The sequence below is a fragment of the Scardinius erythrophthalmus genome, assembly GCF_964197995.2.
Source record: "Scardinius erythrophthalmus genome assembly, chromosome: 19".
Taxonomy (NCBI): Eukaryota; Metazoa; Chordata; class Actinopteri; order Cypriniformes; family Leuciscidae; genus Scardinius; species Scardinius erythrophthalmus.
The window spans coordinates 16,921,156-16,947,923 of NC_138239.1; the positions used below are offsets into that span (position 1 = coordinate 16,921,156).

At 37.0% G+C, this 26,768-nt stretch overlaps 3 protein-coding genes across 6 annotated transcripts; 1 reads left to right on the forward strand and 2 right to left on the reverse strand.

Annotated features, from left to right (window-relative positions):
* Positions 1 to 17,784, reverse strand: wdr43 (WD repeat domain 43). The gene is made up of 21 exons (XM_081347948.1): positions 17,467 to 17,784; positions 17,173 to 17,257; positions 15,699 to 15,925; positions 13,373 to 13,507; positions 11,167 to 11,288; positions 10,925 to 11,045; positions 10,720 to 10,838; positions 6,158 to 6,260; positions 6,012 to 6,076; positions 5,760 to 5,922; positions 5,592 to 5,678; positions 3,230 to 3,355; positions 3,001 to 3,144; positions 2,819 to 2,905; positions 2,669 to 2,700; positions 2,524 to 2,587; positions 2,252 to 2,365; positions 2,083 to 2,149; positions 972 to 1,030; positions 784 to 886; positions 1 to 642 (listed from the first exon to the last, which is right to left on the reverse strand). The coding sequence occupies exons 2-21, from the start codon at positions 17,192 to 17,194 to the stop codon at positions 632 to 634; spliced, it is 1,971 nt and encodes a 656-aa protein (XP_081204074.1). The 5' UTR covers positions 17,195 to 17,257; positions 17,467 to 17,784; the 3' UTR covers positions 1 to 631.
* Positions 17,188 to 20,525, forward strand: trmt61b (tRNA methyltransferase 61B). Its single transcript, XM_081347949.1, has 7 exons — positions 17,188 to 18,275; positions 18,708 to 18,810; positions 18,956 to 19,146; positions 19,238 to 19,329; positions 19,866 to 20,053; positions 20,183 to 20,266; positions 20,396 to 20,525. Exons 1-7 carry the CDS (start codon positions 17,607 to 17,609, stop codon positions 20,428 to 20,430), a joined length of 1,362 nt encoding a protein of 453 aa, XP_081204075.1. The 5' UTR covers positions 17,188 to 17,606; the 3' UTR covers positions 20,431 to 20,525.
* spdya (speedy/RINGO cell cycle regulator family member A) lies at positions 20,042 to 26,719 on the reverse strand. 4 transcript variants are annotated; one of them, XM_081347951.1, is made up of 7 exons: positions 26,657 to 26,719; positions 25,927 to 26,173; positions 25,716 to 25,774; positions 25,495 to 25,580; positions 24,492 to 24,663; positions 24,109 to 24,394; positions 20,042 to 21,034 (listed from the first exon to the last, which is right to left on the reverse strand). In XM_081347951.1, the coding sequence occupies exons 2-7, from the start codon at positions 26,132 to 26,134 to the stop codon at positions 20,973 to 20,975; spliced, it is 873 nt and encodes a 290-aa protein (XP_081204077.1). In that variant the 5' UTR covers positions 26,135 to 26,173; positions 26,657 to 26,719; the 3' UTR covers positions 20,042 to 20,972. The 4 variants fall into 4 exon arrangements, with proteins under 4 accessions (XP_081204077.1, XP_081204076.1, XP_081204079.1 ...); XM_081347950.1 differs by having other exon boundaries at positions 26,445 to 26,719; XM_081347953.1 differs by having other exon boundaries at positions 25,927 to 26,328; positions 26,445 to 26,719.
* Positions 26,720 to 26,768: the final 49 nt, after the last annotated feature.

The window sequence follows — 26,768 nt, forward strand, 5'->3', positions numbered from 1 at the left end:
TGAGAACAAAGCAGTATTTATTTCATTTAAACTGTACAACAGTCGCCGATATATATTGTTTGCATGAAAGGTTTTGGTTGACGCTAACTGCAACCACTGTATAATTAACGTACACACCTCTGGTTTTGTGTTTTTAATATTAATGTTGTAATGGGAGAGGTTCACATTTTTTGTTCTCAAGACCAAGAACTGGGTTAATGACTGCAGATGGTGTAAAAAAACCTCATCTGAAATCACACAGGACACAGAAATCAAACATGAGAAAATGACTGTGACAGAGAGAGCAATGACGACAGATAAATCAAAGATGTGAGCAGAGGACAATGTTGATGAGCATAATCATGATCAGCTCATATGCTCGGACCACCGGGACATCGGACGTCTGTTTAAGGATGCAATCGAGCAGGGGGATCGAGGGGGATTTGGTTTGGAAAAACCACAGTATCCCATTGTAGTTGGGCAACAAAACAGAGGCAGTTAGAGGTCAAAGGAAAAGTGACCCGAATGGACCTCAAATGTGTGTGTGTGTGCTCGCTCTCTGCACGAGGAGCTGTCAGTCACCCAGAGTGAGGGTCACATGCCCCTTCATGACTGTTCTGAGAAAGACAACCACAAGTCCAGGCTGCATTGGCTATCGGAATTCTATAAAACATAACCTTTCGTTTGTTACAATAAAATTCAACAAAATGAAAAATAAAATGAAATCATATATAAATGCAAGGGTGCTTTTTTTTGGGTATTATTCCTCCTCGCTTTCATTTTCAGGGTCCAGATCTGAATCACCATTTGCTTTTGATTCATCTTTCATATCTTCCTCTTCATCCTCCTCATTGTGGTTCTTTTTGTCTTCTGTCAATTCCATTGCTGTCTCATCCTCCTCCCAGTTCTGAAAAAGACAAATCAACATAAGAACAGTCCCATAATGCCACACTCCGAACACCCCAGAAGGAAAAACTGAGAGAGCATCTTACATCAGAGTCATCTTCAGGACGCCCTTCATCTCCTGAATCTTCATCCTCATCTGAAGACTCTGTAGAAAAAATGGGTAAAATCAGATGGGTAAAATCAGTTGAACGGGGTACACCAATAAACACTAAGATAATTAAGAAGAACAAAAGAACACGGAAGTAATTAATATTAAACCTAATACATTTACACAGAATGATAAAATATATTAAGATATTTTAGTCAGCTACTCAATAGAGGGTATGCGCGCGATATCACCGTCGGCCGGAGTGACTGCAATTTTGCTCACTGAGTGGCAAAAAGACTGAGCAGCAGCATTGGTTTTCAGTGTGGATGCTGCGAAAAACACACACCACATCTAAAATGGGAAAGAGCTTTGACAATTTACTGTCTAAATAGATTAGACAAAATCTGAGGTATCTTACAGACTGCCGAAAGCTACAGAAAAGAGAAGCAAATGGACCAATGCAATTTACAGAAACAACTGGATGCAGGCAGCGAAAGGTGGATTTGCATTGTCAATATGCTGAATATTGGGTTAAAAGCATACCTTATATATTGTATTGACAACTCAATTAAATATTTATAATCTTATATTCCGCATAATTGGATGCTTTTAAACAAACACTGAAGAAAAAAAAAAACTATACAAGTTTTAAAGCTGGACAACATGTATATAACATTGATATAAGTGATCACCCAGATTTAGACCTACCTATATTTATATAAAGCGTTCACAGGCAAATTTGCTTTATTTCCCCGGTGTCGAAATCAGGCACATGGCAATATCCATGGATTACTGGATCTTAGGTAAGTTGTAAAGAACACTATATCTAGTCCAACCTTTAGTTTAAACTGATAATCGTTCGTTTTCGCTGTTTCCCCTATAAAATCCAGTCATGCAGCAGTTCTTTTGCCACTCAGTCCAGCTGAGGGGGCGTGTTCCGGTGGGAAAGTGATGTCAATGCATACCCTCTTAATTAATCTTGATTAAAATACTAATCAAGAACTATTTAAACTTCTTAAGTGATTAAACTACAATTTTATTGGTTATTATATTTGAGTGTATTTTACTACAAAAACAAACTGTTTCTAAAAAATAAAAGGGCTCATTACCTTCTTCATAAACCAGTTTTGCTGTGCGATCGACATCGGTTTTCTGAGCGCTGCTGCTTGTCGCCACCTAGTGGAAAAATATGCAAAAGTGAGAAAAATCTGTTTTCATTCTTAGGTGAACTATTCCTTTAAGCCATTTGTTCTGGTTGCTTGTGTTTGACCAGCTCACCTGTGACATAAGCAGGAACAATTTGCCATGAAGCCTGTTGAGCTGATGATATAACTTTACCCTGCTCTCAATCATATGGTAGATCAAGCCCAACTGAGACACTAGATCCGGCAGCTATGGGGAAACAAGACGAACAGACCAAATGAGTAACCCCCAAAAAAGTGAGAAATATTATCTACCGTGGATAAAGACTAATAAATAAGCACTGGGTCAACATTAAGATCTGGAGAATGTAAATCTATTGACAGGTATAGATGTACACACGCACTTACCGAAGACAAGTATGATGCGTGTTGTGTAAGTACAGCCTTAAACCACTGAACTATAAGCAAGGCCCTGCACACAGTAAAAGAATCACGTTACAAAATGTTGAATGCCTTAAAACCTTAAAGGAACAAAAAGTAAAAATATACTCACGCGAACGGATGTCCCTGCAGTCTTCTGGACAGCTAAAAAAAACAACCATAGAATAATTTAAATGTATACAACGTACACTAATCAAAAGTTTGGGGTCAGTAAGATTTTTGTAGTTTGTTTAAATAATACTATTTAACAATGTCGACATACCTCTTCCAGCAATGGCAGGATAGCTGGGGGTGGTAACCGGGAAACAGTGTTCTTTATCAATATCTCTTTTTTGGTTTGAAATATTTTCTGTTAGAATGAATCAAATTAGAATGAGAACAGGGTCTATGAACAGACAACAATCTGTTGTGTATGATGTTTGTAGCGAGAGGAGTGTAACTTACATTAAGGATCTTCTCGTCTTTGCTCTCTAGGCCTTGAACAAGCAGTACAGCAAAGCTGTCCGTCTGCAGGGAGGACGAGCCTTTAGCAGCACCCTTCCTGCCTCCACTCAACTCAATCTGCTCCAACCGCTCCTCGATAGACAACTAGAGTATGATGGAAAGAAATTCCTTAATTTAATTCTTGGGGGATAACATTTAAGCATTTTACACAAATTGTCTAGAGTCTTACCTCTGTGGTACTGGCCTCTTTTTTCCTTTTCTCTCCTTCATTGGGAGTTAATTTGATTGGTGCCTTGTGTCCTGTTAGTCCTGGCATTAAAACTTTGCTCTTTTGATTAACAACTGGTGTCTTCACCTAGAAGATGATGTTCAAATTAATGCACAGTCAATAAACCATTTTAAACCATTACCGTACCAGTGTTACAGGGGAAATGGGTAGTTGAATTAATAATTTGTCCATGAACTTATTTAACAATTCGATTTGAGTATTTTTTTTTCTTTACATATACACTACCGTTCAAAATTTTGGGGTCAGGAACTTTTTTCTTTAAAAACATGTACAGTTTTATTCAAAGATGCATTGATTTGAGTGACAGTAAAGACATTTACATTGTCACATAAGATTTCCCTTTCAAGTTAATGCTGTTTTATAAACTTTCTATTCAAAGAATTCTACAAAAAAAATGCATCAGTTTCCAAGGTTATCCACAAAAATAACTGTTTTTAACACTGATAACAACAGTAAGAAATGTTTCTTGAGCAGCAAATCAGCAAAATAAAAAGATTTCTGAAGGATCATGTGACACTGGGGACTGGAGTAATGATGCTGAAAAGTCAGCTTTCAAATGATTAAAATAGTGAATGTTGTGGAAAATTATTATATTTTAAATTAACTATTTTTGATTAAACAAACGCAGCCTTAGTGAGTATAAGAGACTTTTCTTTTAAATCTTGTCGACTTTTTGAACTGTAGTGTACATTTCATATGCTGTAACTGGTTACCATTTCTTCTAAATCAAGGGGGTGTCCAGTCCTGCTCCTGGAAGGCCACTGTCCAGCAAAGTATAACTTTAACTCCAATTAAACACACCTGAAACAGCTAATCAAGGTTTTTCTAGGTATACTAGAAACTTCAGGCAGGTAAGTTGAGGTAAGTTAGAGCTAAGGCCCTCCAGGACCAAGTTTGGACACCCCTGTTCAAAACATTTCACTATTTTAAAAATCACCTTTTTCATTCTCTCTTTCTTTTCACTTAAATTGTTCTGCAGTGTGACAAATGTTACAAATATCTCAGGAAGACAGATTAAAGAAAGGAATGTGTAATTATACAGAATCAGAAACAAAGCAGTTTTTAACCCTTTCACACCCAAGTTTAAATTATTCTAGCTAAGCCCCCAGTTAACGCATCATATTTCCATGGCGTCGCATCATGCTTGTCACGAGACACGCCGCAGCCATAATAGCGCTGTACGACTGATGTATTGCTTTTATTTCCTTTTTTTATTCAGAATATTCACAAACTTGTAAACCATTTCATCACCTACCTGATATTCCGATTCTCAAATACGTGCAGGTAAATGTATTTTGTCATTTAAAAACCTTTATAATGATCATGTTAGTTGATCTCTAACGAGCGATGGGCACCGCCATGTTAGTTTGTGCCGCAATTCAGAGAATCGGACGGGTCAGATTTACAACACAAATTTACCCACTTCTCCCGAAATACATGAAAGTGGCCGGTGAAGTGGGAGAATAATAGAGTAAACATTATAGTTACCTACACAATGTGTATCTGATAAGAATAAAAACACCTCGCCAATTTATATTTGAAAGAATTATTATTGTCGCTTTCATAGACATCAGTGTGTATTTTACAATTGTATACAACAACTATAAATAGTACTTGAGTATTTAAATGTCTGAAACCAAAAATAAACCTTGTGGTTGAAAACACTGAATAGCTGTGATATATGAAAAGCACAGCGCGAGTCTCTGACTCAGCTCCAGCCAACGTACGAAAGCACATTTGAACTTAGCAACTGATCACATGATGCACTGAACGGTCTAATCACACCTGTGTGATCGTACACTCCAGGGACCAGCCAAGACTGATCACACTGGTGTGCTCGTTAGGGATGGGAGATATGGACTTAAAACGAGTCGGGCCCCTCACACCGCTATACGGACCACTTGGCGGAGAGCGAAACTCAAGCGCTCAGTCAGTGTTCGCAGAGAGAAAATATATTTGTGTACCAGTTCCATATTGCAGAGGTAGTTCCTCATTTAGCGCTAAACTCCGCCTCAGCTTCACGTCTGCTTTCCGCCATAGTTGTTTTCGCTCTGCACATGAGCTGCGAATGGGTCCCAAACAGAAATACGTCAAGAAGGCTTTATCGTTATTATCGCAGGAAGACTAATTCTTATCGTGAGGAGAACAATAATATACCCCCCATCCCTAATGATTGTACGCGTAAAAGGGTTGATAGTTTTACAAATATGGTATGCAACACTGCAGATCCTGTTTGAAATTGAATGTCAAATGACCTTGTCATATGTAACAGCATTTATTGATGGCACATATGGGGTCTTACCTTGGAGACAGCCATGTCTACAGAGAGAGAAAGTGTGGAAAGTACATCTCGGACTAAGCACGCATGTCTTTCTGACGTGTTAAATGGCTGTGGGAAGAGACGGCATGTAAGAAAATTGACCAATTGAATAAACCACTTAAATCAATGATCAATTTCTGCTGTACTTACCGTTTTCTCCATGACAGGTTGCAGGTGATGTCCGTATGCCAGCTTTAGGTTCTGTCTGTCTGCACACAAAGCTGCTGCGAGCAGAGGCACTGGCACAGGCGAGTCTCCCTTCATAGTGGACACTTGCAAAGAGCACACTGGTGACAGTGGCTTCTTGCAAATCCTGAGGAAGCAAAATATCAATATGAGCTTGACTGAACTGTTTTAAAGAATAACCATTCACATGGATAAATGGAAGATGGACAGACTCACCCATTCAGAAAGTGCTCAAAGAGATGAAGCTGACCATCCTTACACACCACTGCTAACCTCATAGCCTGAGAAACATACAGAGAGGAGTCAAAAACTAAGCACATAACTCCAATCATGGATAATGATTAAGCCCATTAAATCCTCACCTCCTCTTTGTGGCTGGATGTCTGAAGATCTATGTGTTGGGGTTCATCTGTCAGAGTAAATGACACCACAGAGTTCTTGTCCTTGCCATCGGACCTCACCTGCCTGAGGAGCACAGAAGGAACTAAATCAGACATCAGTTTATTAAGCCTCAGATTTCTATGAGCTTGTTTTTTTACAATATCATGGACCAGCAGTCTTAGTTGTAATTTGGGCTGCTCGATTATGGCATAAATAAATCATAGATAACAATTGTTTTGGTTAAAGGGTTAGTTCACCCAAAAATGAAAAATAGCCCATGATTTACTCACCCTGAAGCCATCCTAGGTGTATATTAGGGATGAGTGACGATTTTAGAATATTTGATTAGTTGTTTTAATTGTAGAATATTGAATTGGTTGTGCGATTATTGTCTTAAAACAGGGTACCCCCAGGATCCTCCAACTTAAATTCAAGGCTTTTTAAGACCTTTTTAATACCATTTAAAATGAAATTCAATGCCAACTTCGTACCAATTCCGACAGAAGTATGAGGGGAAAATGTCAAATCTGTATACATTTTAAGCCCTAAAAAATTATTATGTACAAGTAGATTACTTGAATTAAATAAAACATTTTATTTAAATTATCAGTCATATTTATTACATACGCAACAGCGTTGTAGCGTGCACGTGTGTAGGCCAATGTTAATTTTAGCAGCCATTTTTGATTTAGTCTTACTCTTCATCTTCAGACGAAAATGCTTATTGGTCTTAGTCACATTTGAGTCATTCTGCCTTTCATAGTTTTAGTTGACGAAATGTGTTTGCATTTTTTGTCAACTTTTAGTCATTACTTTTAGTCAAACTGCAGTTACTTTAATTTTGGTAGCTATTTTATATGTAGTCTTTAGACAGAGAATGTCATAATTATTCTCTCTAGGCCAATTCGATTAAGCTTATGAGAAATTAAAATTAAGCTAACAGGCTGTATTGACATTGCACTCTTTAGCAGTAGCACTTGTGCAATTCTACATATCCCTTTTCCTTAGTTCTCCAATTTTTTAGAGTGCCGTACCCCCTCTCTTCCACTTAGACTGCAGTCACATCTTTCCATTAAGGGACAATATTTGCCCCATTTAATCGATTTTTCCATTTCATTTTTCACCTTTATAATACCTTTAAAATATAAATAATGCTTTAAGTAAAACAATGTTCAATAAATATTCAATGTTAAAAAACGTTTAATATTAATAAAAATATGATATTAAAATCGCCAGTAGGTGGCGGTAACTCATTGTCTTTGTCAAAGCCACAGATTTTGTTGCAAAATAGAGCAATAAGCCTGACAATACTGTTTAAAATGTAATACATCACTTAATGTTACTTTTTTTTTTTTTTTTACTGTTTATTGCATAAAATCAATGTCACATTTGAAATCGTGTGGATAGTCGGGAAACATTGCATTCTTGCTCGCATAATGATCAACATTAAAAACACTGCTGTATATCAGCCTGCATTTTGATCGCAGATTTAGTCGCACCATCAGCGCAAGCGGCTCGTGACAGATCTTCTCAAATGAAGATCGCTGAACTCCAGCTTGTCTGTGTTTTCAGATCATCCGCGCTTCTTCAACAATGTAGAGAGAGCGCGCGTGGATGGCTGTGGCCAGATACTACTGAAAAGACCGGGTAGAAAACATGTTCTTTTAACAGAAAAGCTCTGATTAGTAACCATAGTAACGGGTGCGCACGCTTTCGCGCGTTCTTCTATGACGTGGAGCGCGAGGTGCACTCAACGTTAAGCGACTAATTTTTAATTAGTCTACATTAGTAACAGTTAATTTTGTTACGGTATGAACTTAATCATAGAAAAGGCAAAACAAAATTTAAGACCTTTGTAACGAAATCCAAGACTTTGTATACCAAATTCAAGGCTTTTAAGGCCTTAATTTGAGATTATCAAATTTAAGACTTTTTCAATGCTTTTAAGACCCCGCGGGTACCCTGTAAAATATCCCTGTGCGGATGCGGTGATGACACGTTCATTTAACCAGAGGGTGACGCTAATAACAAACCTAAAAGCTGTCAATCAACTCTCAGACAACAGAGAAAGAACACATTAGTCTCACACCAGAGTGGTAATATTTCCTCCAGAGCGGAGAGTGCCTTTCTGAAGATTATGCTCCGCTTGCTTAGTCCTGCCCGAGCAAAATAATCATTTCATGGTGGGAATGGAGCACTGAGCGCCGCTCGCTCAACCCAGAATGTCCTAATTACTAACTAAAGTTTTTTTTCTAGTCTATTAGTAGTTGTTCATTTAAGCCATTAGTCTAATTACATATTTTTATTAATTCAATTATTTAAATATATACTGGAGAGAGAATACTAGAAGCTCAGAGAAAAGAGCAAAACAAAATATTGAATTTTGAAATTTTGAAGAGAAATGTCGGAGGATTTCTATATAGTAGAAGAGGAGCCTCAGTTTGTTGCACAGCCCTATTTGTTTAAACCGCGAGAGGCGTCTAAGCTTACGATACTCCTACATCCTACACCATACATGTGTCACTGGTTACTATTCTGGTACAAGTCGACTTATATAGTATGCGTACGGTAATCTGGCGGAAGCTAGTTATTTTAGATTATAAAGTTATAAATATTGGTATTTTTCTTACAAAAACATGGCTCCTCTTCAGAAGGCCTTTATTAACCCCCCAGAGCCGTGGGGAGTATTTTTTTTTTATAATGGATGGATTCAGTTTTTTGGGCTTCAAATTTTCACCAGCCATTCACTCCCATTTTAAAGCTTGGATTAGCCAGGAATTTTTTTTTGTAACTGATTGTATTTGTCTGAAAGAAGAATGTCACCTAGGGTGGCTTGAGGGTGATTAAATCATGGGGTAATCTAAATTTTTGGGTGAACTATCACAATAATTTAACAATTATTAGTAGGGATGCACCGACACGGAATGATACCAAAAATTCTGAGTATCAGCCGTAATAAAAAATAAAAAAAGTAGAATTTCTATACCTGTGTTGAACTGATAATTACTCTTTAGTGTGTTTAACATTATTATAAAGAAAAACAACAACAAAAAAAAAAATATTATCATAACCTATTACAAAATACTAATATAAAATAGATTAGTGGAAAAATCTGCAGCAAAAGTTACTCTAGCAAAATGCACAATAATTGTATTAAATCTAAACATTTAGTGAGATGGAAAACCAATAAAAGTGAATAAGTGTAGCACTAAATCTGGTAAAATGTTAGATTGTATTGTTACATTGTAATTGTATTGTTGTAAAATACATTTATGAAAAACAAGTATGTGCATAATGATGCAGTTGAAGCGGCATGGAGTCGAAGCACATCGCATTAAAAAGTTCAAAGCAAAAAGGGAAGAGATATTGACGCGTAGTATTTTATGTCATTGCAAAAGTTTGAGCCTTTTCTTTTAACAGTTCTAGATTTCAGTTACTCTGCGCCTGAAGAACAATTCAAAGTGCTCTCTACTCCAGTGTTGTGATCTAAAAGACACCCGGGAGAAAGTTGCATGAACAGCAATAAACTCCAGCAAGTTTGAGTGCTGAATGGAGAAAGACTGACAGCCGCAGCGGAGGGAAGCACTGACATCAACTTGAATTTAACGACTTCAATATTTATCTCCATGTCACATTAAACTATGGAATTGCTTTAGAACAAAGTTGATGGTGCTTTATAATGTTTTTGTGCCTTTTGTGAGGCTTAACAATAACACAATAGTATACGCACAATATCAGATTTGGATCGGTCCCATCTGGGGTGCGTTTCCCAAAAGCATCGTTAGCCAACTATGGTCGCAAGTTCCGTCGTTATCAGCATAGTTCAACAAGTCAGTGTTTCCCGAAACCATAGTTCCAAAGAACATTCGCAAACAGCATCGCAAAGTTGAGTAGTTGGAAGCGACAGCTCTCTCGACCTGTGGTTAGAAGCATAGTTTCTAAATTGCATGACATGTGGACTCAAATCCTTATCTTGAGCAAAATAAGCAAGCTGACATTCAGTGCAATCTGTATCTATTATTTAGAATACATACAAATGTCATTTACGTCTTTTAGTTTGTCAAGAGATTTAAATTGACGTTTTTGAACATGCTCTACTACGCAAGAATGAGCCTAGCTTGAATCTGGAAATAAATCAAAATAGTCCTCAGATGCCATGTCCGTAATTTATAGCAAAACATTAGCATTAATTCGATCTGAAACAAATTCATTAAAAGTAGTTATTACTCCACCTGCATGACATCATTAACCAATGTGGTTGAACGACCAATTTACAACAATATGGTTTCGGGAAACAGTCGTGACTAGCTAGTTGGATTTCTTCAACAATGCATCGTACTATGGTAGTTAAACAGCGAGTTACGTCGTTGTACGGGAAACGCACCACTGACCGTTACCCGATCTGACAAAGAATGGTGGTATTGGGATCGGCGCATCCCTGATTATTAGATAGGCCAAATTGTAATAACTGTACACCAACCACAAATGATCATTATGGGTTTATTTCTGTGTGCTATGGTTAGCTAGTAAAGGTGTAACATACCACACACTCAGTAGCCTGTCGTGAGCAGCTCCTGACAGAAAGTACATCCCATTGCTGTCAGGGGGTCGTGTTGTGGCGAAGCAGAGAGTTGTTACCATGGTAGAGTGACCTGTGAATTTCTGCAAATTTGGGAGGTATTGTTAAATCTGAAACTTTTCTGTTTTTATTTACCCGTGGCTGCTTATAGCATAGAGGTCAGACTCACCCTGTACACTTCCTTAGTCTCCAGGTTCCACATCTTGATGGTCATTCCTGCCGAGAGCAGCAGCTTTCCATCTGGACTTATACACAAGCTGCTGACGGCTGATCTGTCTGCCTTCCATTTGCTGAACACAGAACATGTTTGCTTGTAAATCAGATGCACAAATTTTTTTACGTTGAATAAAACCAAAAGAAACCCATTTTGGTCAAACATCCAACACAAATAACTGCAGTGCACACACTCACCAACTAACTTTTCCTTTCTGCAGGTCCCATTCAGCTATGTGTGAGTCATCTGAGCCACTGTATAACACAGAGTCCTCTGGATGCCACTGGACGCTGTTAACTGGTCCACTGTGTTCTCCATCCTGAGAGGATAAGACATCATTAAACATTCTTAATTTCAGCTAAATTAACAGAAATCACTCATTTGTGTCTTTTTTAGTTAGGTGAACTACTTTCTCCCCTGGGTATTACAAACCTATGGAAGTAACGTGTGCTGTGTACTTGCCATTTTCAAGTCCACTGTAGTTCACCAAACTTCCCTTAAAGGGATAGTTCACCCATAAATGAATTTTTATTTATTTTTTTTCACCCTCATGTCATTCCAAACCCATAAGTCTTTCATTCATCTTTGGAACACAAATTAAGATATTTTTAATAAAATCTGAGAGATTTCTGTCTCTCCAATAACAGTCTATTCGCCCAAAATTATGACGCATAAAAACATTTATAAAGACATAACATAAATCCATATGAATCAAGTGGTTTAATGCAAGTCTTCTAAAGAGACAATTGTTTTAGGTCTATAGACCTTATATAGCCTCGCCTCTTTTCAGCGCTGCGCTCGTTGTCTTTTGACTTCCGGTCTGTATTTTCACAGCGATCTTGCGCATTTATGAATGAACGGCTCGTTTTAAAATCTTCCCAGTCTACTGACATTTATTAAGACATCTGCTTTAAACATTACAATCCTCATGATAACTTTCGTTAACTTTATATTAAGTAAATTCACTTCAAAAGCTAATTACTCCTGGACAGCAATGCCATAGAAATATACAGAGCGACTGCAAAAACAGAAGTTCAAAGACAATATTCTAAAGATGGCGGCACCCTCGTTTCTCTGGCGCATAAGGTCTATATGAACAGATTAAATTTAGACTCATTCACATATAAACTTTGATCAGCGAAAATTCATAGAGCACTCAAAAGTGGCAAATGGAAGCTCAACCATATTTTCTTTATTTTATGATTTGAGCAAGTTTTGGTTGAATAGACTTTCAATGGATTGACAGAAATCTCTCGGATTTCATTAAAAATATCTTCATTAGTTTTTTCCGAAGAACAAAAGTCTTATGGATTTGGAATAGGGATGTCAATTTACACAAATTCCCATGTTCGATCGTCATTTAAATAAATAAATTGTATGTTGTATTTATTTTAAATAAATAAATACAACGTGTCACCAACGCCGCCTCAGATGCGTGCTTATCAGAATGTGTACTCCTGTTGTGGACGCGCTCTTCCTGGAACAATGCGCTGAAAACAGCAACTAAACCCAATGAATTCACAACTATTAATTAATATAGTGTTCTCAATGTTATGTAATATGACAGTCCAATCAGTTATTATTAATCGTGCATTGCAGTTTGAGCTGCGCGCACTGAATGAACACCGGTAAACTGAAGCCCTTTGCTAGCATATTACTTAAACGCATCCTACAAGAGATTAATCAGATGCATACAAAATAAACATAATATTACAATTTATATCTACACAAAATGGCGCGAATGTACAAGTGAACGAACTAATTTACATGCTATTTAGAATGTGTGACTCACGTTGTGGACGCACTTTTGAAGCAACGCGAAGAAACATGGCAACTAAACCCAAATAATTCAATAACACAAATCTTATTACAATATTGTTCTCTCTATAATGTTATGTAATATGACAGTCCCAATCATAGTCATTATTAGTTGTGCATTGCTGTTTGAGCCGGTGCTATTTAAACCGCGTTAATTCTTAACCAAATGCATCCTATATAAGACATAGATAGGCCTACAGAAAATAAACAATATTACAACTTACATTTACACGAAACAAAAGGCTGCGAATGCACACGCAAACTTATAGTTATGATGAAGATGTAACTAGTAGTAAAATGGTCCCAAACATAACTCTGTACCGCTCGCTTAATTTTTCCTCGTGTCTGCTTTACATGTTTCGAGATTGAGCAGCACACGCACAAACCTGCTTAATCGACGATCGTTTTAGCAATTAAATGTATTAACAATTAATCGATCGTTGATTAATCGTTAACATCCCTAGTTTGGAACGACATGAGGGTGAGTAATTGAAGACAATTCTCATTTTTGGGTGAACTAACCCTTTAAAACTTTGAGATGCATTGGCCAAATATCATAAGGACCAGCTGTTGGTGAATTCTTACCAGAGTGCAATGCAGGTCTCCTTTCAATGTGCTGTAGATGAGGACAGACCCAGCAGCAGTGCCCAGAGCCAACAGATCTGTCTGCTCAACTGCCGACCCGGCCTCACATTTCCTCCTCTTCCTCTGTGGAACATCCTAAAGCACACACATAGAAAAAGAAAATGATTACCATTAATTACCATTTATTTTGCCTTTGGGTGAAATCCAACAGGAAGAAATTGTTATTTAATTATGAATAATATTTAAACATTTCATACTGGACATTGTTTACCCAGTCATTTCCATTAAGAAGACTTTAATGCAGGGTTCACCAATCTCGGTCCTAGAGGGCCGCTGTCCTGCAGAGTTTAGCTCCAACACACCTGTTTGAAAGTTTCTAGTATGCCTAGTGAGACCTTGATTAGCTGGTTCAGGTGTGTTTAATTGGGGTTGGAGCTAAACTCTGCAGGACAGCGGCCCTCCAGGACCGAGATTGGTGAACCCTGCTTTAATGTATGTAACCTATCGAGAGCTGTTTTAACATTACTAGTAAATAATCAAAATACAAGTTCTCAATTTCACTAGAAACTTTGTTTGATACTGGTACTTAAAACTAGCATGTTTTGTTACTGGTGACAAACTATTTATTAAGTTTTAATAAGGACTATTTATTAAGTATTAAAAAAGGATATCTAGCTACTAGGGGTGTAACGATACTCTCATGTCACGATTTGATACGTATCACGATACTGAACTCACGATACAATATAATTGCGATACTCCAAGACATATGATAAAAGGTTAGCAAAAAATGAACTGTTGATTAAAATGCTAAATTTGATATTACATTGTGGGTGTAAATGATTGTCTTGGACTTGGTGCTGAAACCCAATGCACAGGACAATAGTGACACCAGAATAAAAATATTCATTATTCTGAAGCGGAAAATACAGAATTAGTTTTAGACAAATATGCTTGCACTCTGTCACTGACTAGATATAGCCTATTTAAAATAATGTAGGACACGTTTTACTGGTAACATAAGACATTTGGCCTTTTCAGGACCCACAATATTCCCCCATTGCATTATACATTATATTCAACATTATATGTTTTAGTTTAATATAGTACTGACACTAAAACTCTGAAAAAAAAATTTCCCCACACAGTAACTTTTATTGTGGGTGAACTATCCACGATACATATTGTTGTATTTTTGTATTGCGATATATTGTGACACCCCTACTAGCTACCAGTAATTGGCTATTATCTATTATAAAGGTACTAGGATCCATTTGCACTAGGAAACTGGAGCAGTTATGAATACCACTTGCACAGTTACAACTAACATACTTTTAATAGCTAATAAATAGCAAATCCACAGGTACAAAGCAAAATTATAAAACAAACTATCAATTAACCAATCAACTTTTATTTATATAGCACAATAAAAGCAAGAGTAGTTGGTCATTGTGCTGTACCACAAGATAAATATCTAAAAAGCAAGAAAAGACAGCAAAACAAATGATAAAGGGAGTTTAGAAGGACAGTTGTGAGCCTGAGAGTACTAGTAAGTTAGTGTTTGATATCTGAATCACAAATAGAAAAGAACTCCAAGTCAAACATTTAATATATGTTACTAGTAACAATGGAAGAGTTACTTGTCAAAGATGTTTATGACCAACTTTCTCCAACACTAGCTAGAATCAACTACTGTGACGTTCCGCGTGTTACTATATATCAGTTTGACAAAGACAAACAGATAGACACTTTACAAACAGCATCAAGAGAAAGTTCACGAGTTGTGCAGCCATGTGACCATGTGCTACTTTGATAAAGTACATTTAAATACAACACTGATAATTGAAACTACACAAAAATAACACACTAAAAGAGATGTTGACATTACTTTTTTTAGTTATAAAATAAATAGCAGGGAATCATCACTTTAGCCAACATCAACTTATTAGCCTACGTTATTAGCCACAGACAACCAACAGACGACTATAACAATGTTTACGAGCCCCAATATGCGCATGTAGCTGAACTTCTGGAATCAATGTAGTGATTTTAAAGGTTTTATGTTGAGAATATATATGAATATAGTGTTGGATCTGCGCGTCTCGCGGCCTGCGTCTGAACATGTGCCACACGCAACATGTGCGCAGCGCACTCCACGGGCACAGCTCTAAAGCACCCAGTAAATACATTGTCAAATTACCAGTGTTCAGTTTTATGATCATATGCTGGGTAAATACACAGTCAAAGCGACCCGAAGACTCTGCAACGGTGCACTGCGATACAACAGGCCGCATCCCCCGACTGAACCCCGAACACTGTGTGTTACCTGAACTGCTCGGCACGGTCCCCATGTCACACAGGTACAGGCTGCGCTCAGGTGCGCGGAAGGCACGTATTCCTGTTGTAGAGTTTTGCTCTCGGTATTCCAAATCCGTAGTCTCCCGTCCTGTGCGCAGAGAGCCAGAAACTGTTGTGATTTGGGGCTGAAGGCGCAGGGTAGCGCAGCTCGGCCTCCGTCCGCCGCCATCTTACCAGTCCGCGTGCGTCCGTCTGCTTCACGGGAAACACGTGTGAGAGAAAATTCCAAAGCGCACATGCGCAGCTGCACAGGCGCCACGGAAACGCTAATTGGCCCTCCTGGGTTCTGTGGGCGTGGCATATTGTTTTTCACCAACCACAGACGGACGCGGAAGTTTCATTCTCCAATTTTGTTATAGTGGAAGTTGAGAATGATCTTTGAGTTATCACCAAATGCAATTTTCATTTGCTTTCTATAACTGAAATTAATGTGCTTTACTAAATAGTACCTAAGTTAAGTATATTTCATTTTAAATTGTATTTATATGTATATGTATTTACAGTACTAACTGTAACAGAAAATATAAAAACTATGTAACTGCTACAGAAAAAAATAGACATCTAATCAAAATTCCCATTCTGTAACATATAATGGAAACGGTTACATATTTATTTTGTACATGTAATTATTCTAAAAAATTATGGGTCATGTGTCTTCATGTATATTTAGTATTTAAATAGCCTATACTAATATTTATGTGCATTTAACAGATAGTTCCATTTAACAATTACGTTTTATTTTAAAAAGCTTAATTTATTTTATTTAAATATGATGCATGTACGTTTATAAACGAGTACAATCATTTGTTTATGTTGCTGCAAAGATTTTTTTATATATATATTACTTGGTAACACTTTACGATAAGGTTTCATTAGGTAATATTAGTTAACTACTTTAGTTAACGAACTAAGAATTAACAATATGTCTACAGCATTAATCTTAGTTCATGTTAATTTCAATATTCATTCATAGCCTACTTAATCAAATTTGTATTTGTTAACATTAGTTAATGTACTGTGATCTAACATGAACAGTCAATGACCAGCTGTGTTTTTATTAACTAACATTACCAAAGATTAATAAATAGGCCTACTGTATCAAATGCATTGCTCATTGTTCGTTAATGCTAGATAATACATTAACAAATTTAACTAAGTTAACAAATGAGACCTTATTGTAAAGTGTTACCATTTACTTATTTATTTTTATTTGTTTTGTGTAAAGAAATGTATTGTTTCAACGGTAAAAACAGATTTAAACATAAGGTGATTAAGATTTATAATAAAGAAAACATACACATAGACTATAAATATTAAATAGGCTTTAAGAAAATAATTCCCTTGACCTAATCATACAACCCTCGTAAATTTATAATTATGGAAACTGAATCGGGACAATAACAGACAAATCTGAACAAGTTTAAGAGAAAGAAACCATCTACCGGTGACCAGGTGGTACTGCATCTGTCAGTGACGTCTTTCCATCATGGCGGCGCCCTTTGAGAATCATGCTGGATTGTTTTTCTTCTAACATAATGGACACAGATTAAGTTGCCATTTACACTAGTATCCTGCCAGTAAATAATTATATAGCGAATTATTTCGGTATTATTACAGGTCGTTTGAAATGATATATTTTCTACAAATGTGTTTGACTTTATTTTTTTGACAAAGGTTATTGTGTAGAGGTAATTTGTAGTTAATTATATAATGCATGATTTGCGAGTTCCTCCTACCAGTACGTCTTTTCTGGTCTCAATAGCTCAATAGCTGCTGTGTGTGATGTTTCTGATCTCTGTGTGGTAAGAAGAACCAATTAAGCCTTCAAAAGTGTACCATCTTCATCCTTTAAGTCATTCTTTCTTGAGCTCAAACCATGACGGTTTTATTGCATTTGGGTCTCTCATTCATGACTCGTAAATTTTCCAAAGTCCATGTCATGTGTTTGGATAGACATCATGTGGTTCGCATTAAACCGTTTCTCTGTGGCGTGAGGAGCTTTGGGACTGACCCAAATGATTCTGACAAGGGTTCAGATGCACCCGTGTCCACTTTCCCACCGTTCTCTCGAAGAACTTCTTTGTCTGGAAGACGTCGACCTCTGTCCCCACTGGAGAGAGTCAGTCAACTGCTGCCTGAAGACAGTCTGAGTCAAGAGGTTTGGGAACTACGGGACACTCGAAACAATGAGGCTGAACATGACACTCAGAGTCTGGGGAAGGAGCGAGAAGAGGCAACAGAGGAACCTCAATCTTTTGCTCCACATCATGTGTGTGTTCCTGGGGAAAGGCAAATATGTTTCGGAGAGACCCTACTGTCCGAGTTCAGTCGAAAGAGACGTTTAGAGTTTCGGAAGATGTTCCAGCTAAAGGAGGGCATGAAGCTCCATAGTAACTGGGGATTAATAGCTCATGAGGACATGGAGGGGCGTCCTTCTGGAAGCATCATACGCACTTCAATGGGAATCCCGATTCTCATTCGCCGACCCAGCCTGGATGAGTTCACTCTCTTTATGAAGAGAGGGCCAGCTATTACATACCCTAAAGTAAGAAATGATAGTCATCACAAAACAGCAGTCAGTCATCTACACATCAGTGAATCTGTAATATATGCACTGTTTGCATGCATAGTCAGTGATGTGACGATTATTAAATTATTAATAATGATCATTATTAAAAAGTAATGATACCGAAAATTCAGCTTTGCTATCACAGGAATAAATTACATTTTCAAACAGTTGAAAAAAATGTAAACAAAAAACGGTTATTTCTATTTTAAATTGTAATATTTAATATCATTGACGTTACTGTTTTTTGATCAAATAAAATACTTAAAAAATAAAAATCTTACAGACCCCAAACGTTTGAAAGGTAGTTTACATGCATTCAATATGTAAGGAAAATATGTTATTACTTTTTACTTGATGGTTCCACCATGAGTTTTATGCGAGAGTCTCTCGAATCTCTTCCCTCTGCAGGACGCCAGTGCGATGTTGACAATGATGGATGTGAGCGAAGGAGATTGTGTTCTGGAATCAGGCTCTGGATCTGGTGCTATGAGCCTTTTCCTGTCCAGGGCAGGTGTGTGAGTCTTCCTTTATCTTTTAAGTGTTCATTAAAAGCAATGTAATGAGTCGCCTGATTATGAGGGTATTGTAGAAGTGGGTATACTATTGCATTGCAGTATATAACTTACTGTAGGATTAATTTATGCTTGTGTCATCAGTGGGTTATAAAGGAAGTGTTTTGAGTGTGGAGATAAGAGAGGACCATCACCGAGTTGCTGTATTAAACTACAAGCGTTGGCGGTCCACGTGGAGTCTTCGGCGAGGGGAGGAATGGCCTGATAATGTTCACTTTCACCATGGAGACCTCATATCTGCCGGTCCTCTTCTGGCTGGGCGGGGTTTTAACTCGGTGAGGAGCCACACCCCGTGATGTGTTTTATGTTTTACCATAATATAAGAATAATTTGCTGTCTTTATATGAAAGATTTATTGTGTGTTAGGTCGCTTTGGATATGGTTAATCCACATTTGACCTTACCTGCTGTGGTTCCTCACCTCCATCCTGGATCTGTGTGTGCTGTTTATCAAGCAAAGTAATACAAAACTCTGTGCATACACAAAGCAACAATGTAAACCTTATACATACACATTTAAAATTTTGATTTTAGATTTTTTTTAAAGTCTCTTATGCTCACCAAGGCTGCGTCTTTTTAGTCAAAGTACAATAAAAACAGTAATATTGTGAAATCGTTACAATTTAAAAACTGTTTTCTATTTGAATACATTTTAAAATGTACTTTATTCCTGTCATGGCAAAGCTGAATTTTCATCATAATTACTCCAGTCTTCAGTGACTTCAGAAATCATTCTAATTTGATGATTTGTTGCTCATTATTATATCCACTTTGATAACAGTTGTGCCATATATTTTTGTGGAAACCATACTTTTTCTATAGAAAGTTCAAAAGAACAGTATTTATTTGAAACTTTTTTTTAATCAATTAAGTGCATCCTTTCTTAATAAAAGTATTAATTTCTTTAGAAAAAAAACCAACAACTTATTGACTACAAAATTTTGAACAGTAGTGTATAGAATGTATCAATAATGTTGCCTTGATTTTGTTGCCAGTATCACACAGGTCATTGATCTGATGGAGGGTCTGCGTTGCTCCGCCCTTCCTCTGGTGTGTGAACGCATTGTTGAGGTTCAGTACAGGGATTGGCTTGTTGGCCCGTCACTCAAAAAGGATGGAACATTTAACAAACGAAAAGCTCCACATGAAGATGATGAACGTGAACCAAGTGAAGACACAGCAGGTGATTTATAACATGGTCTTTCTCGTATCATACAAATCACAGATTCTGCATTGCTTGTATTACACAAAACTTCAAACATCAGCACAAATCATCCCTGGTTAGAATCACGCTAACCTGTCTGTGTTTAAGGGGATTTGAATTGTCAAGATCCGGTGCCGTTTGGAGATGTCCCGTACATTGCACGTCCTCATCCTGAACAGACTGGTCATTCAGGTGAGTTACAGCTCTCCATTGTTGTGTGTATTCCAATAGCTTGTATATGCATGTTTAATAGAAATAGTAGTAGTATACGTTCTCTAGGTGATTGAAATGTACCTGATTTTTGAATGTGTTTCTTTTCAGCCTTCCTCATAAAATTACGAAAGATCTTGAAATAGATGTTCACTACTAATGTGCATACAAGAGTCCAAAGCTGCAGTGTCTCATATATACACTTTATCAATAAACTTGTCCAATAAAAGTCTTTTTATTGTACATTTTTCTTTCATGCTCTTGAGTATTTAAGACAGAGTATATTGAATCTAAATATCTGCTCAATTCATTTCATAGGTGTTCATTCACATTCATATTTATATCAGGCAAATGTTATACTTTAAGACACAGACTCTCTGACAGTAAGTGCACACTACAGAAATAGAAAAGTACTTTGTACAACAATAACAAATAAATAAATAAATAGTGATGAGGATTATGATACAGTAAAATACATGTACAAACCTTCACATAGTGAGAGGATTTGACATATTCTTTAGATCTTATATGAACAATGTACATGACCATTACTCTTTTCACACCAATGCTGTACATTTCTTTTAAGGTCAGTTTAGAGTCTGAAATTCTGTTCTGGCCCTTAGACAGCTGAAGTGCCTCTGATATAGACAACAGGCAAATATGATCGGTTTAATGTTATGCAATCGAGCTACTCCTCATTGATCCAGTCCATCGAATGATCTTGACACATTTCGCTGACCCCATCACTTGCTGTAAATATGCATAAGAGAAAAAAAGCCAATTGTAACTATTTCTACAGAGGGATAAGTACAGATCAAATTAAAGAATTTCAGCTGCAGTGGCCTAAGTCAAAGTACCCATCTGTCATCAAAAGTAGTGGTGCACTCCATAAACAGGCATGTGATTGGCTAAGGACAAAAAAGCAGGAAAATATACTAAGACCCAGCCCCCCCGCACCGCCCCGCCGATCAAACTGGTGGCGGATCTATATGGATAGTAAAGCAGGACCCATAACAACTTATTTGAACAAAAAATATATATTTTAATTTATTTTACAGCTAGTTGTGCAACAAGCAACTTTTTTTGTACAGTATGACAAATGACAACTTATTTGGTGGATGTGTCGCAGTGGAAATCAAAGCCAAGTGTCTAATCCACGCCATCAACAATTTAAAATAATTTAAAATAATTGGATTTCCATTTTTTAGACTATACTTTAAATTATCATTTTTTTTCTGTGATGCAAAGCTGAATTTTCAGGATCATTACTCCAGTCCTTTAGAAATCATTCTAATATGATGATTCATTATCAAAGTTGGAAACAGTTCTGCTGCTTAATATTTTTTAATAACCTGTGATACTTTTAGGATACTTTGATGAATAAAAAGTTATAAAATTAAAATAAAAAATAAAAAAGAAGAATTTAAAAAAAAAAAATAGAAATCTTTTGTAACAACAATATACACTACTGGTCAGTAATTTGGGGTCAGTAATTTTTTTCTTTCTTTTTTGAAATAAATCAATACTTTTATTATTAAAGGATCATGTGATGGACCGGATGTCACATGCTGAAGACTGGAGTAATGATCCTGAAAATTCAGCTTTGCTTCACAGAAATAAATTATAATTTAAAGTATAATAAATTGAAAACCAATTATTTTAAATTGTAATAATATATCACAATATTAAAAAAAATTCTGTATTTTTGATCAAATAGATGCAGGCTTGATGAGCAGAAGAAACTTCTTTCAAAAACATTAAAAATAGTAATGTTTCCAAACTTTTGGCCTGTACTCTATTCCCCCCAAAACTGCACAACTGTAGAGTAAAACATTAATAAAAAAGTGATAATAAAAAATGTGTCTTAAAACTGACATGATTGTAACAAAATCACACAGTCTGGAGAACTCAGAACAACTGCTAACATTAAGTTTAAGGTAAAAATAACTGCCATGAAATGATAGTATCTTACTCCTATGCAATTAGATAAACTGTTCATTCACTACATCACTTTACCTCTGTCTTTATCCCCTTTTATCCTCTTCTCTTCTTTTTGGCACTGTATCTATCGCAGACTATAATGCTCATTTATAATGTGTCATGTAAATTTGGCCATCCGTCACAATCAGGAAACTTTCACAGCGTCTAGAACTGGCGCGAGCTGCCAGGCCCGTTTCTACGAGCTGTGTGTTAAGCGCCCTCAAAAAAAAAAGCAATGCTGTCTACATTGGATGCGGCGTCGCGCACGCTACACAACAAATTACCAACAACTGATCGCGCGCGCGCTCTGTTTCTGACGCACTACAAGCAAAGAAGCCCAAGAGGCGAAACTCAATAGAACGCTCCATAGCAACAGTTGCCCCCATGACGTGACGGCGCGGCCGCCATTATGGACTGAAAACTGAAGGAAAACGCCGAAAAATAATGGGAGTCAATGGCACTGAAAAACTTAACATAACAAAAACTTAACATAACTTAATTTTTTCTGGCCGTCATATCTCAATATGAAAACAATTTAAAATACATTAATGAGGATGACCGACGTTAAATGACGTTAAATGACAGAAAATATACGTCTATGTGTTGGTTATGCATGGCCTAATTACCCTTAGGAAAATAGTATTTTGGGACAAAATATTACTATAGAAGTACTATAAGACTACTATAGAAATACTATAGCGGCTCTAGGATATTATAGAGGTATTACAGAACATAACATACTTCTGTGATTTTCTGTAATACCTCTATAATATTTTAAAGCTGCTACAGTATTTATATAGTAGTCTTATCGTACTTCTGTAGTATGTCCCAAATTACTATAGTATTCCTATAAGATTACTATAATATTTTGTCCCAAAATACTATAAGATTCCTATAGTACTTTTTAGTAAGGGTATGTCCCCCACCGAATCGGCTTCATTAGCCTACCACTTACGGTTTGCAAAGATAAAATTATAAAATTACTGCAAAACTTTAATCTATCAATATTTATGTTCTATTATGCATTTTCCTAGTTATATGACTAACAGAAATTCATGAAATAATATAGGCTATAGGCAGACACACAGTAATAAGATATAAGTAATAAGATGTTTATTCAAATGTTGATTTTGAAATTAGTAAACATCACCATATATATGATTTGGAAAAATAAATAAATAAATAAAATTATAAATGAACATTTCTAAAGACAGTTAATATTTTACATAGAATATCACAAAAATATTAACTTGTTTTTTCAACATCTTCAGTGAAAGTGCACACAGTGAACGTTTCAATGGGAAGAACAAAAACAATCTGTGAATGTCCTATTACAGGCGGAAAGGTACAAAAAAGATGTGCAATCTAGCAAGTGCACACATGAACTATAAACGCCTATTAAAATGGATTTTGCCATTGACTGGCGCTAACGATTTCAGCAGCTTTCAGTCCATAATGGCGGACGCGCCTCCGCAGCGCCATCTACAGACTGTTACCCATAACACAACAGAGTTTCGCCTCTTGGGCTTCTATACTCTTTGCTACAAGCACTGGCTGGGCGGGGAAATATTGCATCTCTCTGCCATCTGTAACCATGTTAACGTGCCGCCCGGTGTGGCCGCGATTCGCGGCGATTGTGGTTCCGTCCCGGGTTACCATGGTGACGGCTGTGAAATTACAAACCCCCCCCCCCCTCCTTTTTTTTTTTTTTTTTACAGATCTGCATGATTCACGTAGGTCACATTTTCAGGTCGGAAAATCCGGAATTCCGGATTAATCCGGAAAAATCACATCCCTGCATAAATTTCCTTTACACCACTAGAGGGCGTCACACACTCATTTACCTGCTGTAGTTGTGCAGTTAAAGGTGTGCTGAGCTTTGGTCATCTTACTGGGCCTTTGTGAAGATTTGGTCTTTGGGGGTCCAGATGAAGAACGAGCCATAGTAGAGGATGGACGAGGCACAGGAACAGCAGAGGTCTTAGCACAGAGAGAACAAGGCTCTGGAGAAGAAGAAGGCCCGCGGGGAATGTGGATCCCCTCAAAGTTTTGGTACAACCTCTGAGCACCACTGTGATGCTCTGCACGCTCACGCTGCCAGATGAAATGAGATGGCACAATAGCCATCACCTGCAATCATGCATCAAGCACAAAGTGATTTAGAGCTATTTTTCAGAACCAGAAACTTCTAAAATGATTTACAGTGCATGTTTAGTGAGCTGCGTACCTCCTCGCAGCATCGTCTGCTGACAGCAGCTCGGTACTCTATGCGTGCCCACAGTTGGTCTCTTTGCTTTAGGAATCGTGGGAAATTTTTCCTCCAGCTTTTTCCCAGAGCCCATGGGAAGATCTCATATTTGGTCTCCTCCTCATCCTCTTCCATTGTGTTTGCCAGATAGCTAGAGTATGAAAAATGTAACACAGAAACTCTAGGATTTAAGGTTGTACCCATAAATAGGACTTCTCTGTTGTGCTCATAACATATTGCAGTTCTGTTGAACAACTTTAACATAGCTAAGCCCAAGTACAACCCTACATACTGTAAATAGAGAAAAATGCTAGAGTAAAACCCTGTTAGTTGGTTAACTGCAAGTTACCGTACCATTTATCATGGAAAATTGTAAATGGTTAACCACATGTAAAAATGTTTGGCCTCTGGAAGTAAAAAATATGAATTGCAGAATTAATTACCAAATAATTTACAGTTAAAAACAGTAAAAGGCATTCCCAGAAGTCCCTGCATGACATCACATTATTTTTTAAATAGTTTTGTCTCCTCCAATTTTTGTTATCAGGAATGTATTAGGGTGTTTCTATGCTACATTTTGTGTTATTTAGTTAATGTTTTTTGCATTATTATTTTAAGTGTTAGCCTGACTGTTTTGTCTGACCCTGTGCACTATCTAATGAGTTTTGACCATGTTTTATGGACACTTACAATGAACTCGGATTCATCATGTGGCTTTCAATTGTACAACCATTGTTGTTATGGTGGTTATCAGTAGGCCTACACTTTAAGGTAAAATGCAGATTTGGGTAGTTCAAAATAGGTATATTAACATTCTATAAAATAAAATAAAATGGTGATAAGTTGTAAAATATGCATGCATCCTGTAAAACACAGTATTTTTACAGTGAATTTCTAACAACCACAGCTGCTATTTTTTTATGATAAATTTAACAGGATATGTTTTACGGTGTACAGAACATGCACATAATGATCAACTCACAGGGCAAGGAAGAAGTTCATTCTGTTGTGTTCAGTGATACTGAAACGAGCCCTCCTGAAGTACACAAATGCCATAGCCAACAAATACTATAATAGACAAAGACATACACAACTGGGTTTAGAGACAGCTGAATATATACAATTTTCTAAATTCAACAACGAGAACAATCTATAAACCACTCAATATTAATAAATACACCAAAATACGTCTCGCTAACTTACCTTGTCCGTAAGTTTGCAGCAGCAGTCCATCCACAGAAAGTCCTGTATTAGATCATCATCTGAGCAGACAGCAAATCAAAGCGTTATTATTCTACGGAATTATATAGAGCTTGATTTAATTTTTTTGATTTAAACTACTAATAAACCTGATGTAAAAGTGACCAGTGTGACACAGAGGTTTAATTTTGTTCAGAAGGATTCCTGAACCCACCGAACAGTCTGAAGAAGGCGGCCATCTCCTGCCTCTGGATCAGCAGGGTTGGGCCGGTCGTCTTCCTGCGAGGCTGCTGAGATGAAGAGTCCGGCTGGTTCCGACCCGCTGGGGTCGGCCTCGTTCTCCGCGGGCCTCGCCGGATCTGCAGACTGTGAGTAGGTCCAGATGGGGCGGTTTCGGCCCATGGTCGGCTCAGTTTAATCATGTTTCAATGATTAAATCAGCCGATATTACAGAACTGCCACTGTGTAAATAGTATCATTATATGTTTATTCGATATATATTTTAGTATGGATGGCAAGCGTATTTCGTTATTTATTGAATTCCTGTTTGTTTATAAGTTAAATCACAGACTTTTGCTAAATATACAATTTAAAGTGGCGTCTTGAAATCTATCACCTAAAGAAAGATAAGAAAAATTACTTCTCACCATTCCTATCGGACTAAAATATAAATACAAATGTTTATATGATGTATTTTATATAAGCGAGTTTTCAATTGTTAACCAGATTTACCTCAGTTTAAAAAACCGCGGCTCAGTAATGGCACGCGCATGGTGCCACGCGCTCTCAGGTATGTGTTTAGATAGACTACAGGAATAGGTAAGATTTAATTTTTGCTGTTGTGTTTAACATTAATAATATTTTTCTAAAGGTAAATTAAAACAAAATAAACATTTAATAAATATTTCAAAATGGAAGACGCGCGAGCGAGCGCGCACGTGCACCTGCTCTTCCTTGGGCAGCGCGGGAATCATGTCAGCAGTCACATGGTCAAATATTCTTCAATCAGAGATCAGAACACTTACATGGATATATAAAAGATCAAGTGGGGAATAT